Source organism: Azolla caroliniana, unplaced genomic scaffold, assembly GCF_043228905.1.
Source record: "Azolla caroliniana isolate FFs.n. ecotype wild unplaced genomic scaffold, voAzoCaro1.0.p SCAF_10, whole genome shotgun sequence".
NCBI classification, from domain to species: Eukaryota; Viridiplantae; Streptophyta; class Polypodiopsida; order Salviniales; family Salviniaceae; genus Azolla; species Azolla caroliniana.
In genome coordinates, this window is record NW_028230445.1 from 21005348 (window position 1) to 21019151 (window position 13804).

The 13804-nt window shown below is 36.1% G+C and overlaps 2 protein-coding genes across 3 annotated transcripts in view; both read left to right on the forward strand.

The window, feature by feature from the left end:
- LOC147859536 (uncharacterized) overlaps nt 1-13804 on the forward strand; it is a 102275-nt gene that overhangs the window by 23208 nt on the left and 65263 nt on the right. The gene's annotated exons all lie outside the window — the stretch shown is intronic.
- Nucleotides 1686-9667, forward strand: LOC147859539 (tobamovirus multiplication protein 1-like). Of its 2 annotated transcripts, none has more exons than XM_087326332.1 (11): nt 1686-2183; nt 4810-4900; nt 4976-5028; nt 5116-5208; nt 7171-7242; nt 7330-7402; nt 7748-7793; nt 7869-7932; nt 8030-8083; nt 9093-9170; nt 9255-9667. In XM_087326332.1, the coding sequence occupies exons 1-11, from the start codon at nt 1995-1997 to the stop codon at nt 9345-9347; spliced, it is 906 nt and encodes a 301-aa protein (XP_087182458.1). In that variant the 5' UTR covers nt 1686-1994; the 3' UTR covers nt 9348-9667. The 2 variants fall into 2 exon arrangements, with proteins under 2 accessions (XP_087182458.1, XP_087182459.1); XM_087326333.1 differs by having other exon boundaries at nt 9106-9170.

The following is a 13804-nucleotide window of genomic DNA, read 5'->3' on the forward strand; positions in this document are numbered from 1 at the left end:
CATGCTTGTTGGTGGTTGTGTTCCCAACCCTCGACGAGGACTGACATGGTCTCTCATGCTCGTTCGTGTTCTTGTTCCCCATGAGGACCACACATGGTCACTCACGCCCGTTGGTATTCGTGTTCCAGTTCCGGACGAGGACCACGCATGGTCGCTCATGCCCGTTGGTGTTCGTGCTCCCCGTGAGGACCACACATGGTCACGCATGCCCATTGGTATTCGTGTTCCAGTTCTGGGCGAGGATTGCACATGGTCGCTCATGCTTGTTGGTGTTCAATACCTCGTCTTTTGGAAGGGTTCTAGAAGGGTTACTCCTTGTCTAGGATTTAAAAAATACTTTGGAGGTGGTCTAAGATTTTCATCAACAGTATCCCCTTAAGCCAAGGACCGGTTTGGGAAGGCAGAGTAAGAGGGGGGATAATGTCACATTCTAGACTCGAACCTCTGACTTTTAACACACACGTACATTGTGTTGTGTTAACCACATGGAAACTCTTGTGAACTGTCCACATTCGATTGTGAACTTGTATATATTGTAGAGTCTAGTGTATAGTACATTCGAGAATATTCTAGTCGTTAGTATATTCTAGAATTATTTTGTGGTATATTCTAAACGGGTATATTCTCGAGATATTTCTCGACTATATTCTAGAGATATTCAATCTCGAAAATTGTATACTTGTAACATCCTTGGTCCATTTCAAGGGATTCAACACAAGTCATTGACACATCAATCTAGTATTCTCCTTTTGCCTCATCTTTGTCTCCTTGATCGTTATTTCTATCTTCATGCCTTCATGTCGCTCACAACATCTAGAGTTCCTAGCCTCGTCACATCTAGCTCCAAGTTCATTCGTCGCTCGTAGCCCCATCATTTGTGCTCCGTCCTAGTTCGCGCTTGGTGTGTTCGTGACACCCATAAGGAGCCTTATTACTTCTTTGAACTCTACTCACACAAGTTAGGTGTTGAGATCGTAGCATCATGGCATACATTACTCAGCCAAGTACAAAGACATGCAATGTGCGTAGTGAAAACCTAGTGGAAGATGAATATCATTGGCTTCATGATGCATGCTCAACACGTAAGGCGATTGACAAGAAGTATGGTGAGATCGTAGCATCATGGCATACATTACTCAGCCAAGTACAAAGACATGCAATGTGCGCAATGAAAACCTAGTGGAAGATGAATATCACTGACTTCACGATGCATGCTCGACATGTAAGGCGATTGACAAGAAGTATGGTGTATGGGTAGAAGGCCATGATGATTAAAGTGTCTCGAGTCTCGGAAGGAGTTTTTAAGAGAGAGAGAGAGAGAGCCTAGATGGATGTAGCTCAATTAGTAAGGTTGCCCAATGGAAATTAGGTGGTCATGGGTTCAACCCCTACATTCCACAGTGGCATCTAGTGAAATAACGAACCCAAGATGTAGTGTTACTAGTGTAAACGACTTACCACTAGGGTAAAAGGTAATTACGATAATAAGAGAGCGAGAGAGAGAGAGAGATGTTACCCCACCTCCTCCTTTGGAAGGAATTACGTACAAGAAGATGATATGCTATGTTGATGATTTGTGTCCCACACGTCAAATTTCGCCTCCCTCGTGGACAACAGAAAAAAACTAGTCTATATTCTATAATACTATACATACTCTCTTTTTCTCTTTTCACTTTCTCTAGGGTTTATTTTAGGGTTTCTCGTCAACTCTGCATGTCTCGTTAAAGCCCCCCCCCCCTCAAGCCTCATTAATACGCGTGCTCTCCTCTTTCCATATCTGGCTCAGGTTTCTTCTTTCCTTTTATAGCCGTTCCCTCCACTCACGAGCGCGGGGGGAAGAAACGAAAGAGAGTTTTCCTCCTCGATTTCGTTTTGTTTCTTTTCTTTGATTTTTGATCTGCTTCTCAGGCATATGAAGTTCTCTTAGGCTATACATTCGAACGTTTTCTTCCGTACTAGTTGCAGAAGAAGGAATTCAGCAAAGAAAGAATTCCATGGCTCGTGCAGGCGGAGTAATTAATTATCCTGTTTTTCTGGAGATGGATCAATCCTGGAGCAGGAAATATGGTCTAATTAGCACTATTCTGCATGGATCTTGGTGGGAAACCGATTCAAGGACATGGCAAGAAAGCGTATTCTACACGCTATGTGGAGCTTATTCTTTGCTTGCTGCAGTTACACTGGTAATATGCCTCTCTCTCTATATATATATGTCATATTTTTTTGTTCCATTCAGTATTCGCGATGAATGTATGTTAATTTTTACGTATACATATAGATATGGATGCATATAATAGCATAATGGCATACTCATAATACTTCATATATGGAGTATATGGTTGTATTGCATGTCAATCATTTTGATATGCCTCTCTTTCCATAAGTATTGTATGTTAGTTTGGTTCCATCTGATGAATGTAGACGGAACATAGTTGTATATTGTTGTGTGTGTGTGTGTGTGTGTATATATATATATATTATATTATATTATACTAGTTTTGTCTCTGTGCGTGTCACTTTTGTGTGCCTCAGTTTTGTATAGTGATATTGACTTGCTCCATGGTATTTTCACGTGATAATATATGTATATGTGTTCCATTTGGAATGAACTGGTCTGTTATGTTGTGCAAGGTAATTGCTTCTGTTTTATTTGCAATTCAAGGGAGTGGTTAAGCATAATAAACAATGGAAGTGGATTTATTCATGAAATGTGGCATGCGTTGCATCTAATGTATGCTTAAAGTTAATGAAGCTTTGAAGCAAAAGAAACATGTGTGAGTTCTTAGTCATGAAATCTGTTCATGTACCATTCTGATGTACCCCAGCGTTCAGTTGAATGTTAAATAAATAGATGTTGATATTCTTGCAGCAGTGAAAGTTTTTTGGGATGGAATTGATTTCGATTGTTTCATTGGTGGTCTAAATCCATAGTAGGTAATGGTCAGGCTGTTTTGGATTGTATGGTATATTCTGTATATATCGAGAAAGGCAAGTTCAATGCCAATTGTACTCTGCTGTCATCTTTTCGTTAGGAGGAACAAGAGAATTCTGTAGATCTCCCTGAAGGTCCTGTGTTGTGTGATGAAATTAATGTTGGATTCAAGGGATGCATGTTAAATTCTGAAAAGGAAATTCGATAGATTATATGTTAGCTAATGTTTTCTAATTTACAGTGACCATACTATTGTTTTCCTATTGAATCTATACACCTACATGTGTTCAAAGGTGACAGATCACTGTCAAATTTCAATAGATATGGTTTGTTTAGGTTCTTAAATGTGAATCTTGCAGATTAGGACCAGCAAAGAAGTTTCTTTTTTATTAACACACCAAAGTTTTCTGATACTGTCAAATTTCAATAGATATGGTTTGTTTAGGTTTTTAAATGTGAATCTTGCAGATTATGACCAGCAAAGAAGTTTCTTTTTTATTAACACACCAAAGTTTTCTGATATGGTTTGTTTAGGTTGTTAAACGTGAATATTGCAGATTATGACAAGCAAGGTTGTCTTTTCATGTGTCCTGAGATATTACCAGACCAATCCTTTCCATTTTGATTATGCATATACTTGAAAGCCATGCTAACAGATTTGTGATAGTAAAGGTGACATTACTATCTTTTTGTGATAAACTTACTGATATTATGTATCAAATACTAGATGCTGGCTATCCCCTTCATATATGGGATACTAAATGTAGCTACATCTATGACATACTACACTAAAGTTTATCCTCACTTATGTTTTAAAAACTCTAGTCTGTAAGATTCAAGTCTTTTAGGTGCTGTAACATTGATGACTTGGGTATGGATAAATTACGACTCAAAAAAGTGTGAATAAGTCACATGTAACTCATCTCTAACATTTTGTCTAGGTTGTATGATGACACTCATTAGATGTGAACAATTCATTTGTAGCTTAGCACTCATCTATTCTTTAGGTTATAGAATGATGATAGTTCAGCAGTCAAGAACTTGATTTGAGTGAGTACAATAACAATTGTCCAACACAAATATAGCTATTAAAATTTCTTTTATATATATAAAGATTATAGATGCTGATTTAAGTCGAATAGTAATCAAAAGATGAAACATAGTATGTCCTGCGCTGAATGTGTATTTTTTGTCCCCTGATGCATCTATCTGTGTCATTTTGTTGGGTTTTGACGTATTTATATTCTGAAAACTCTTAGCATAAGGCGCAATGCCAAATGCATATGGATATTTCACCATTAAATTTGTTACATATTTAGTGGTTAACTCAAACAATTGCTTATCTACTTGACTTTCACGTTTTTCAGTTGACATCTCTTTTGGATACATGTAATGTTGAGAAATTTTAGGGTTTTGAAGTAGGTACGGCTGAACTCTTAACAGAAGGTGCAATGACAAATGCATATGGATATTCATGATTAAATTTGTTACAAATCTTAGTGGTTAACTGGAACTATCGTGTATCTACTTGGCTTTCATATTTTTCAATTTGCATCTCTTTTGGATGCATGCAGTGTTGAGAAATTGTATTGAAATAGAAACTAGAAATTCTCAACAACTTAAGTTAAACTATGCTTTCCTTCGATAATAGCTAGAGAAAATATGATAACTTGAAGTTAAACTATGCTTTCCTTCGATAATAGCTAGAGAAAATATGATAACTTGATAATTGCTTACTTCGTGCTCAATATTTTGTCAGTCTCAACCAAATCTATACAGCTAGGATTTTGCTTTTGTTATTCCTCAAGCTGTCCGTATTTATTTTTAGAGAGAATTGAGTATGATAATTGGATCTTGTCTTGTTTTATGCTGAATAGATTCAACTAGTACGCATTGAGATACGTGTGCCAGAGTATGGTTGGACTACTCAAAAGGTTTTCCATCTGATGAACTTCTTAGTGACTGCTGGTATCTCACTTTCCTAGCATGTCTTGTTGTCCTTTTTATTGGTTTTGTTTTAATTGTTGATTTTAACATCTGCAGCTCGAGCACTGGTCTTTGGCTTCTTTGAAAGTGTCTTTTCATTTAGAATCAAGGTAAATTCTTTCAGAACAAATGTTTATATCTTGAGTTCCAGATATATTCTAAGCTTTTGGTTTTAATTGTGTCAAGTGCTATTGCAGATTCTGAGTGCTATCCTGCTAGAACTTCCAGGACTTCTTTTCTTCTCTACATATACCCTACTTGTTCTCTTTTGGGCAGAAATATATTACCAGGTATGAGTTGATTGTTTACTGACTGAGTGTAGTTTTTAAACTTCAGATAAATCTTAACTGTAATTGTGCTTAAAGAGCATACAAGAGACTAATTTGCCTGTCCCAGAGACTAATTAGCTGCATTACAAAACAATACATAACCTGTCCTTGTGTCAGCTCTGTGGCTGTAAACAACAATACATAAATCATGGCCAACCCATGTACTTCCTAAACTACATCAATGCGTCTTGAGGACAGTTTGACAAGTGGAATCATATCCTTGATCTAATGGGACGTGAGCCCATGCATTTTAGTTCTTTATGCATAGAGACTTTCATGAATTGTCACAACCTAATTATGTTCTGTGTGTCAGAATAAATGTGGTGTTTCGTGAAGAAGGTGATATGATTAACAAAGGTGTAGTGTGATAGCGTATGTCCCTCCACCATAGGGCATGCCCTTATATAATTCCCCCATGCATAAGTGCTGCTGGGCATGTCCACCCCCTTGCCTACTCAAAATTAATGTTGTGTGTCCATTCTCACACCCAAGGACATGTTAAGTGTGGTTCCATAATGCTTTTGATCATGACATTAATGATGTGTTGTAAACATATGAACTCTTGTTTCTTTGGTATTAAAACAAGAATTCATGTACTCATCAAAACATGATGAAAGAGGGGAGATAATTGTGAGCAATTTCTAAATTCTAGGATATTGTAGTAGGCTTGTATATATATATATTTGCTGAGGTTAATAAGGTCTCTAATCTTTCTAGTTTTGTGATTGCATAGTAGCAACGGGCTTATTAAGAAAATATGTCATGTATTTGCCGTAGATAAATAGAAGCCTTCATTTGATGTGAATATACACATCCCCACTATAACAACCAAAGTTGGAGCTTTGTTAGAAAGAGTTCTTCCATATAAGCTACCTTATTTTTTTCCTAGCAGAGTGCTGGATTTAGAACCCAAGGAGAGGTTTTTCCAGGTATTCACAAGGCGGATGCTCCAGCGCCCTTCGATGATGCATTGCATCAGGCATGAAACTGTAACTTGAAGGTTACAAATCCCTTGTAGAAGTTACCATTGAACTGTCAGTTTTCAAATGAATTGTTTACAGGCTTCTGTTATACATAAACTACTTTTTTTGCAATATGTTTGGAAGTTTGATTGTTCTTTAATACTGCTTTTAATGGAGATTCAGAACTAACAACGGATACAGTGCGTTCATGTTGCTGTATTATAATTGCAAGATTGAGCAACTTGCAGTTGTCTCTAGATAATAAATAATGGACGGTCTTCCTTGGAATGAATAGGCTATATACAGCTTTTAACGGAGATTCAGACCTAACAGTGGATACAGCTAGTTCATGTTGCTGTATTATAATTGCAACGTTGAGAAACTTGCAGTTGTCTAGATAATAGATAATGAAAGGTCTCCATAGAATGAATAGGCTATATAATAGTAACAATCGGCAACGGTACCGCGAAACTGTGGTTTAAACGGTTAAACGGTTTTAAAATTTAAAAAAAAAAGTAAAAATTGTTTTTAAACAATCTTTTCATTTTCTTGCCTTATTCTCATATTTTAGGAAAATCTTTAAAATTTTAAAAATTTAAATAATGAAAATTTTAAAATTTTAAAAATTGACCTAAGCTGAAACCGAAACCGAACCACGAAACCGCAGTTTTACCAGTTTAATGGCTCAACGGTTTGAATTTTTTTAATGGTTCGGTGTAACGGTTTCATGGTTCGGTTTAGGTTTCAATAATTTTGAACAGTTTGGTTTGGACCCTCTTGAACCAAACCGTTGCCGATTGTCATATAATAGCATGGCCACAATCATGTTTGGTGCATTTATATTCACTGTTTAGCAATATTATTATAAATCCTAGCTATGGGTTGAAATTCTAGCATCAAAGCTATTATATATATATATTTTTAATCTTAAGATCACATGTACTCGTTACACTCATAACAGGCACGGAGCATGCCTACAGAAAATCTTCGCCCTTTATTTCTTGGAATAAATGGTGCGATTTATGTCATACAGGTACAGATGTAATGTTCATGACAAGTAGGAACTCCTATACATGTATCTGAAATGCCATGATCTAATTGAGGATCTTTTGTCTGTTAGATCATAATTTGGGTCTGGGAATGCGTAAGTTATAATGCAGTTACTCAAGTTGCAACAAAAACATTTTTTGCAGGTAAGCACTTATCAGATGTACTTAAATTGTTTCCAAATAAATAGATTCCAAGATTGGAGATTGACATTTGTATTGTTTTGACATGTGCATATATTGCTAGAATAGGAACATGCATGTTCTGAACGTAGTGATGTGTTGGCCTGAACCTCATAGGTGTATTAAGACTGAGTATTTTACAACATGGATTTAGTTTTTTGCCTCTTATTCCTCAAAGAAAATAACTCCTTTACAGAAGCTGTTTTGTCAAAACCATTAGTTATCCAAAGCTTTTTTAGTTCACCCATATTTGTTCTTAATAATTCTCCTTCCTAAAGCATCTTTTCTACTATACATTGATGTCTGCAGTTGTATCATGTTTTGCTGCTATAGGCTTTGCTATATATGGAGGGAGGTATGTTGACATCTAAATAAGAATCAGAGTTTTCTATGCTTTTGAATCAAACTGTTTCAACAATAATTTGGCCAGGTTATTTTTTATGCTAAGACGATTCCCATTAGAGTCGATAGGGCGTCAAAAGAAGCTTAGAGAGGTGCACCTTTGAAACCTGAGTATTATAACGTAAGGTATTGCTATTATAACATTTTCATTGTTTTAGTTTTGGCTAATGTGCATGGGTTTATGAGCAGGTTGGATTTATAACGACTGTGTGCTTTACTTGTTTTATCATCCGAACGGTTGTGGTAAGATTCTTTCATTCTTTCCATTGAATGTGAGTTCCATGGAAAGAGCAAAAGAGCTTTCAGTATCAGAGTAATATTTGTATTGTGTTATTATTTGTTTATTGAGATACTCATATGTTAACCTGGCAAATGAAGTTGTTTTTTGTTAACCTGGCATATGAAGATGTCCACATTGTCTTTCATTGGTTCTAGTCTATTTTTTATATTTTAATCTATTCATTTAGAATCCGTTGCTCCCATCAATCCATTAGGTTCTCATCCCCATTATTCGAGGTGTAGTATTGCAAGGAAGTTTTAAATTTAAGGGTGTCAAAATTTACGACTTCTGATCGAAGTTCTTATGAATCTACGAAGTTCCTTTTCTGATGTTCTGATTCCGGAAAGGTCATTGTTAGGATATAAAAATGCTAGTATGTTTTAAAAAAATGTGATGGCAAAACAGTTTGAAAAAGTCACCCCTTTCTGATCCTGTGGCTCCAAAAGTTCATTATTATTTGAAGCAAGTGTTAGTCTTATATATAAACAGTGGTAGCCAAATATGGTAATTAAAGTCCTGAAAAACCAGAGACCCAAGTTTCTTTAAAAATGTGTTCTATACACCCTTTCTGATCCCCATGATTCCACAAGTTATTAAAACAAATGCTAACGTTTCATAAAAGATTGGTAACCAAGTGGTAATAAAATTTTCGAGAATATGTTAAAACAAATAGCAAAATATTAATTCAATATTTAGATATTTCAACTAGGGAAGTGTCTTCTGGATCTCTTCTGCGTTTCAATGATGACTATGAGGGCTGTAAATTGCATCGATCAAATCATCAAACAATGGATTACCCTGTTTTAAATCTAGGAAAGTGTCTTCTGGATCTCAGCAATATGTGTTGAAGCTTTGCAAATGAGTTCAAAACATATGCTAACAAGGCTTAGGTCAAATGTCATTCGATCCTAAATTATCCTTTTTTATAGTTTCGAAGTGGGTTTTTAATCAATCAGGTTGCTGAACTTTCAGGTTGCTTTTTCAGCATTTAACGCAAAGGCTGACTTGGATGTGTTATATCACCCCCTTCTAAATTTACTCTACTACATGGTAATGGAAAAGTTTTTAAATAAAACTCGTCTTTGGTCTTTTTAACTTGTAGCCATAGATTTGATTGTAATTACTTTCATATAGGTGGCTGAAATTTTTCCTTCAGGGCTTGTTCTTTATATTCTCCGTAAGCTTCCTCCAAAGCGTGTAACAGCTCAATATCAGCCTATCAGTTAGGAAACTTAAATATCAGTAAATATAAGAGGTTAGGCAGCAAGATAAAGTATGGGTAAACCTCATTTGGGTAGACTCATTTTGATGCACTTATCTACTGGTATGTATCCACTTGATCTCTATTGGCAATAGCAACTATAACCAGATTCATCTCTTATGAGAGAGCTCTTAGGAGGATGGAAATCAAGCTTGTCAAACACTGTCAACTTCCAACACTGGCTAAACAAGTTCTTCACAAAGTTTGTGAGTAATTAGCTTTTGTGATATACAGAAGCTGTGTAAATATGGCTTTTGTTATATATGAAAGTGACTTGTTCATTGAATTGATTTGAAGAGTAGCTTTTGTTATATATATGAAAGTGACACTTGTTCATTGAATTTATTTGAAGAATACACACAAAGCTTGGACACAGTTCTTAGGTTCTACTTGTGAATGCAGCCTAATTGAGATGCTTTGTCAATTGCATGTAGTAGATGTCAAATTAAAGTTAATATTCTGGAAACACTGCCACCCTAACAGGAGAATTTGAGGGAAAATAATCTGCCAGTCACTAAACCGTTTCTAGCTTTCTGTTAAATCTCTAAATTTGTGGTGTTGGTCACAGTAGGTACTCATTGTTTGAAATATGTTTAGTGACAATTGAGCAACTATCATTTACCCACAAGCAAAAGACAATATGTTTTAATTGAAGGATCCTTCAGGATGAGTTGAACTGAAGCTTTATTTCTATAATCCCTTGTTAAAAAATTGCAGAATTCTATGACATCATATTTTGTTCCCAGTTACCAGACAATTATAATACTCTCATAGTTAATTCACAATTATGCATTTGTGTAAACCATGTTCAATTTTGGTATCTGTAGACATAAACAAGAGAAACCAGAATAATTTTTGGCAGACTTTCATGAAGCTTATATGCTGTTTGCCACGTGAAACCCTGGATTTTAGTTCAAATAGTGAGATTTCGTGTTGCAAGACACTACTTTTATGCTCGCAAGTACATGATAAAATTTCTGTCTATTTTGCAACATGCATACTCATTTTTACCTCTATTAATGGCAAAACGAAGTTCCCTTTAATTTTGATAAACTCTGCCTATTGGAACATAAAGTGTACGTATGGATGGTATTGTAATATAAAGCGTTTATTAAATTACCTTGGCAGACCTTACTATTGAGACAGGCTTCTGTTCCTCTGCAACTCTCATTCTTCGGTAGTAGATGGGCAAATCTTCTGAAAGATTGGTAACCGCCTTGGCCGCAGACTTATAATTCTTCCATATGTTTGCAGGTCTTCTAAACATTGATCACCTGCACTTTGCATAATACTAGTATTTAGATCTTATGAATATAGTGTTTGTACCTAAACACTTACGAAGGACGATCCCATACTGTTTCATGGTCAGAATGTGAATGCTTCACGATGAGACATTCAACCTATGGACCTAATGCCTATATTACGATCCTTTTTCGGCCATAAGCATACCGGGAACTCTTTATGATGAGAACATTTTCGAACTCTTTATGATGAGAACATTTTCAACCTGCTCGTATACAATCACAAAGACGTCATCCTTTCTTCATAATAATATTGTGAAATAACAGAGGACGGGATGCTGCTGTTCTATGTGCCGTCACTTTAGTAGTATATCAGAATACTGTGTGATATTCTCAGGATGACAGCATTTATGTCCTATTAATTTGCTTCCGAATAAACCCAATTGTTGCTATATGATATGTATTTTCTCGTTTCTCGTATAAATATTCATCATGACAGCGAATGTTTAATTAGTAAGATGATAAGACAGTAGTACTGTTTGTAGTAGATTCACGTCTGAGCTGAGCTTCGGTAGATGTTGATGGATAATTGCTTGCAGAAATAGCCTTTGAGTCAATCTGGTAATTACAATATATTTGCGAGGAGAAGAAATCTGTTAAGGGGAAATGCAAATTAAGTGATTGAACAGACCAACAAACCTTGTGCAGTTTCTCAGCAGAATTGGGATGTGATACTTCCAATAAGTTGCGCCGATGCTGTGGGATTACGTAACGTCCTGGTGATTCAACATAACCAGAGGCAATCTGTGAAAGACGAACTTTCTGGTTTTTACAAAACCAAACACCAATTATATAGTTGACCGCACATTATGTCCCCAAGGATTAAGCAATGGTTGAATAACATAAGAAATTAGACTAGATAACTGCGAAGTTTATTAGTTCCAGTCAAATCGAGCAGACAAGTGTGAAAAGTTTTAATATTTGATCATCCTAGAGCATTGCTTTGCGGAAACATGTGACAAATCTTAAGGAAGAATTAATTAGCAACGACTGAATTTTATAAGACCGAGGCCATGCACAGCTGTTATGTTTCTAACGAAATATGAAAGAAAGATCTCACAGATGACACTATTTAACCGTCTTGAAGAGCATTACATATCTCTCAAGGAACGTGCATTAATGGATGAAAATTAGAACAAATTACATAGGATGACCTGAGAATATAAATTTCAACACAAAATCTGTGAAAGAACTAGAAATGTGGCAGTAAAGAAACATTATTAAGCAGAATGCGGCAGTAATGTACTTTCAAAGAAATAGAAATGCTTTTAAATTCGCAAGAAACTACAAATAAACTGAGATTATGCATTGAGTAATCATCAAACTATTTAACCTCAGAGAGCGCTCGTTTTACCAATATTTCTGTACGTAATCTGTCTTTCAATGAGTGGAATTCACAAGAAAGTAGAGACAAACAATGTCATTACGAATGTCTAAGATCAATAGTAAACAATGTTGTATCTCATACACATTTGTTTGCATCCACCAGATACACAGTCCGAGTCCGATTCCAAATTAATAAATAATGAGTGAAATTACAAGAATAAAACGTAACATGAGAAGATACGTTTCTAACTCATTATGTGAGCTCTGTAAACAGAAATAGTAACAATCTTGACCTCCATTAATTTGATAAAAATAAAATCTACAATGTTTAAAATCTGAGAAGATGCGCTGCTGAATGTCACAGTAGATATTAAACCAGCTCGAAGAGCACTAAATCATTCCTTATAAACATTTATTGTAAATGAATAGAGCATTTTCATAGTTCGGACATCCATTAATCCTCGGGAGGCTATGAACTAGCGATGAAAGGTATAAGAAATCAGGCATAACCTCAGAAAACAGATTTCTATCATTACAGCGGGTTGAAGATAATTCATTGCGTAAAACTTTCTTCTCTAAGGAAGCATAACGAATCAGTTATGTTAAATAATTTTCTACATATGGATAGCATTATTAGCAATTTCGTAAAGATTAGCTGAAGATGAAACAAGAACTAACGAAGCACTAGCAAAAAATGTCATGGAGGTTTCTTCTATTCGTCCACTAGGGATAGTTGTTGAATGTCTCCTCTGTTCATTTACAAGTGATTGTTCGTTCATCGAACGTCTCTTCTGTTTATCCATGAAGAATCATTTGCATTCCTAGATATTTTTTCGATTAACATTTTGTAAACGTTCTTGAAGCAAGAGCAAACGAAGAACAAGCGGAAAAACATTTCAAACATAACTTATGCTCATTCACACGAGGTCAAGAGCATTTTTGTATATAGATTGATGCAGAAAGCTCCGTTGGAAAGAATAACGATCACAACGCCTTGACATACAAGGCGGACAAAGAGGATTTCCACCGTGGATATATTTGCAAAATTACAACATATTTGCAGGAATGTAGCACAAATCTCACCTGAAAGTCATGGTCATTACGAACCTCCATGTTTATCGGCTTGATCTTTTGGGAGGAATTATAAGAACAACCATATGAGCTTCGTTTGCAGGAATGACTAGTTCCACTGGCCCTAAAGGGCATCTCAATTATTAAGCCGGATATGCTCGATGATGATGAAAATCGAATATTCTGATCAGAATGAATTAAGGATAGGTGTCGATCTTTTTTCATATTGCTCGTCCCAATTTTCTTAACCAAAAAACCGTCCATGATGACCACGTTTTCATCGCGTTGGAAGGTCATCTCCATCTCGGGACTAGACGCAGTTGTATGAGTTGATGCAGAGATATAGCGATGGCGATATTGATCCAAGTTTCTAACAAGCGGTTTCCATGGAGAAACATCGCTTCTGGTAGAAGTAAAACTCGCAGTAATGCTCTGGTTCTGCTTACACGTGTTCATGATGGAAGAAAGAACAGGGAGTGGGGGAGAATGAGAAGGAGACGAAGGAAGAAGTGAAGAAGAAGAAGAAGAAGAAGAAGAAGAAGAGGGTGGAGAAAAGATATCATAAGGGAAGATGTAAGGCTCATTTGATGCACAAGGAGGAGGAGATAGTGAGAAATTAGAATGAGGAGGTGAAGGTGAGGCAGAAGATTCCAGGTCTGCCATATCCAACAAGCTCGTTAAGCTTTCTTCTGCTCAGATAGCGGGAGGGAAAAAGGCGTCAAATT

Coding starts and splice junctions, on each gene's coding strand:
- LOC147859539 (XM_087326332.1), top strand. CDS start 1,995: ATGGCTCGTGCAGGCGGAGTAATTAATTATCCTGTTTTTCTGGAGATG. Junction 7,403..7,747: donor AACAAAAACATTTTTTGCAG/GTAAGCACTTAT, acceptor TGATGTCTGCAG/TTGTATCATGTTTTGCTGCT. Junction 7,933..8,029: donor GTCAAAAGAAGCTTAGAGAG/GTGCACCTTTGA, acceptor GTTTATGAGCAG/GTTGGATTTATAACGACTGT.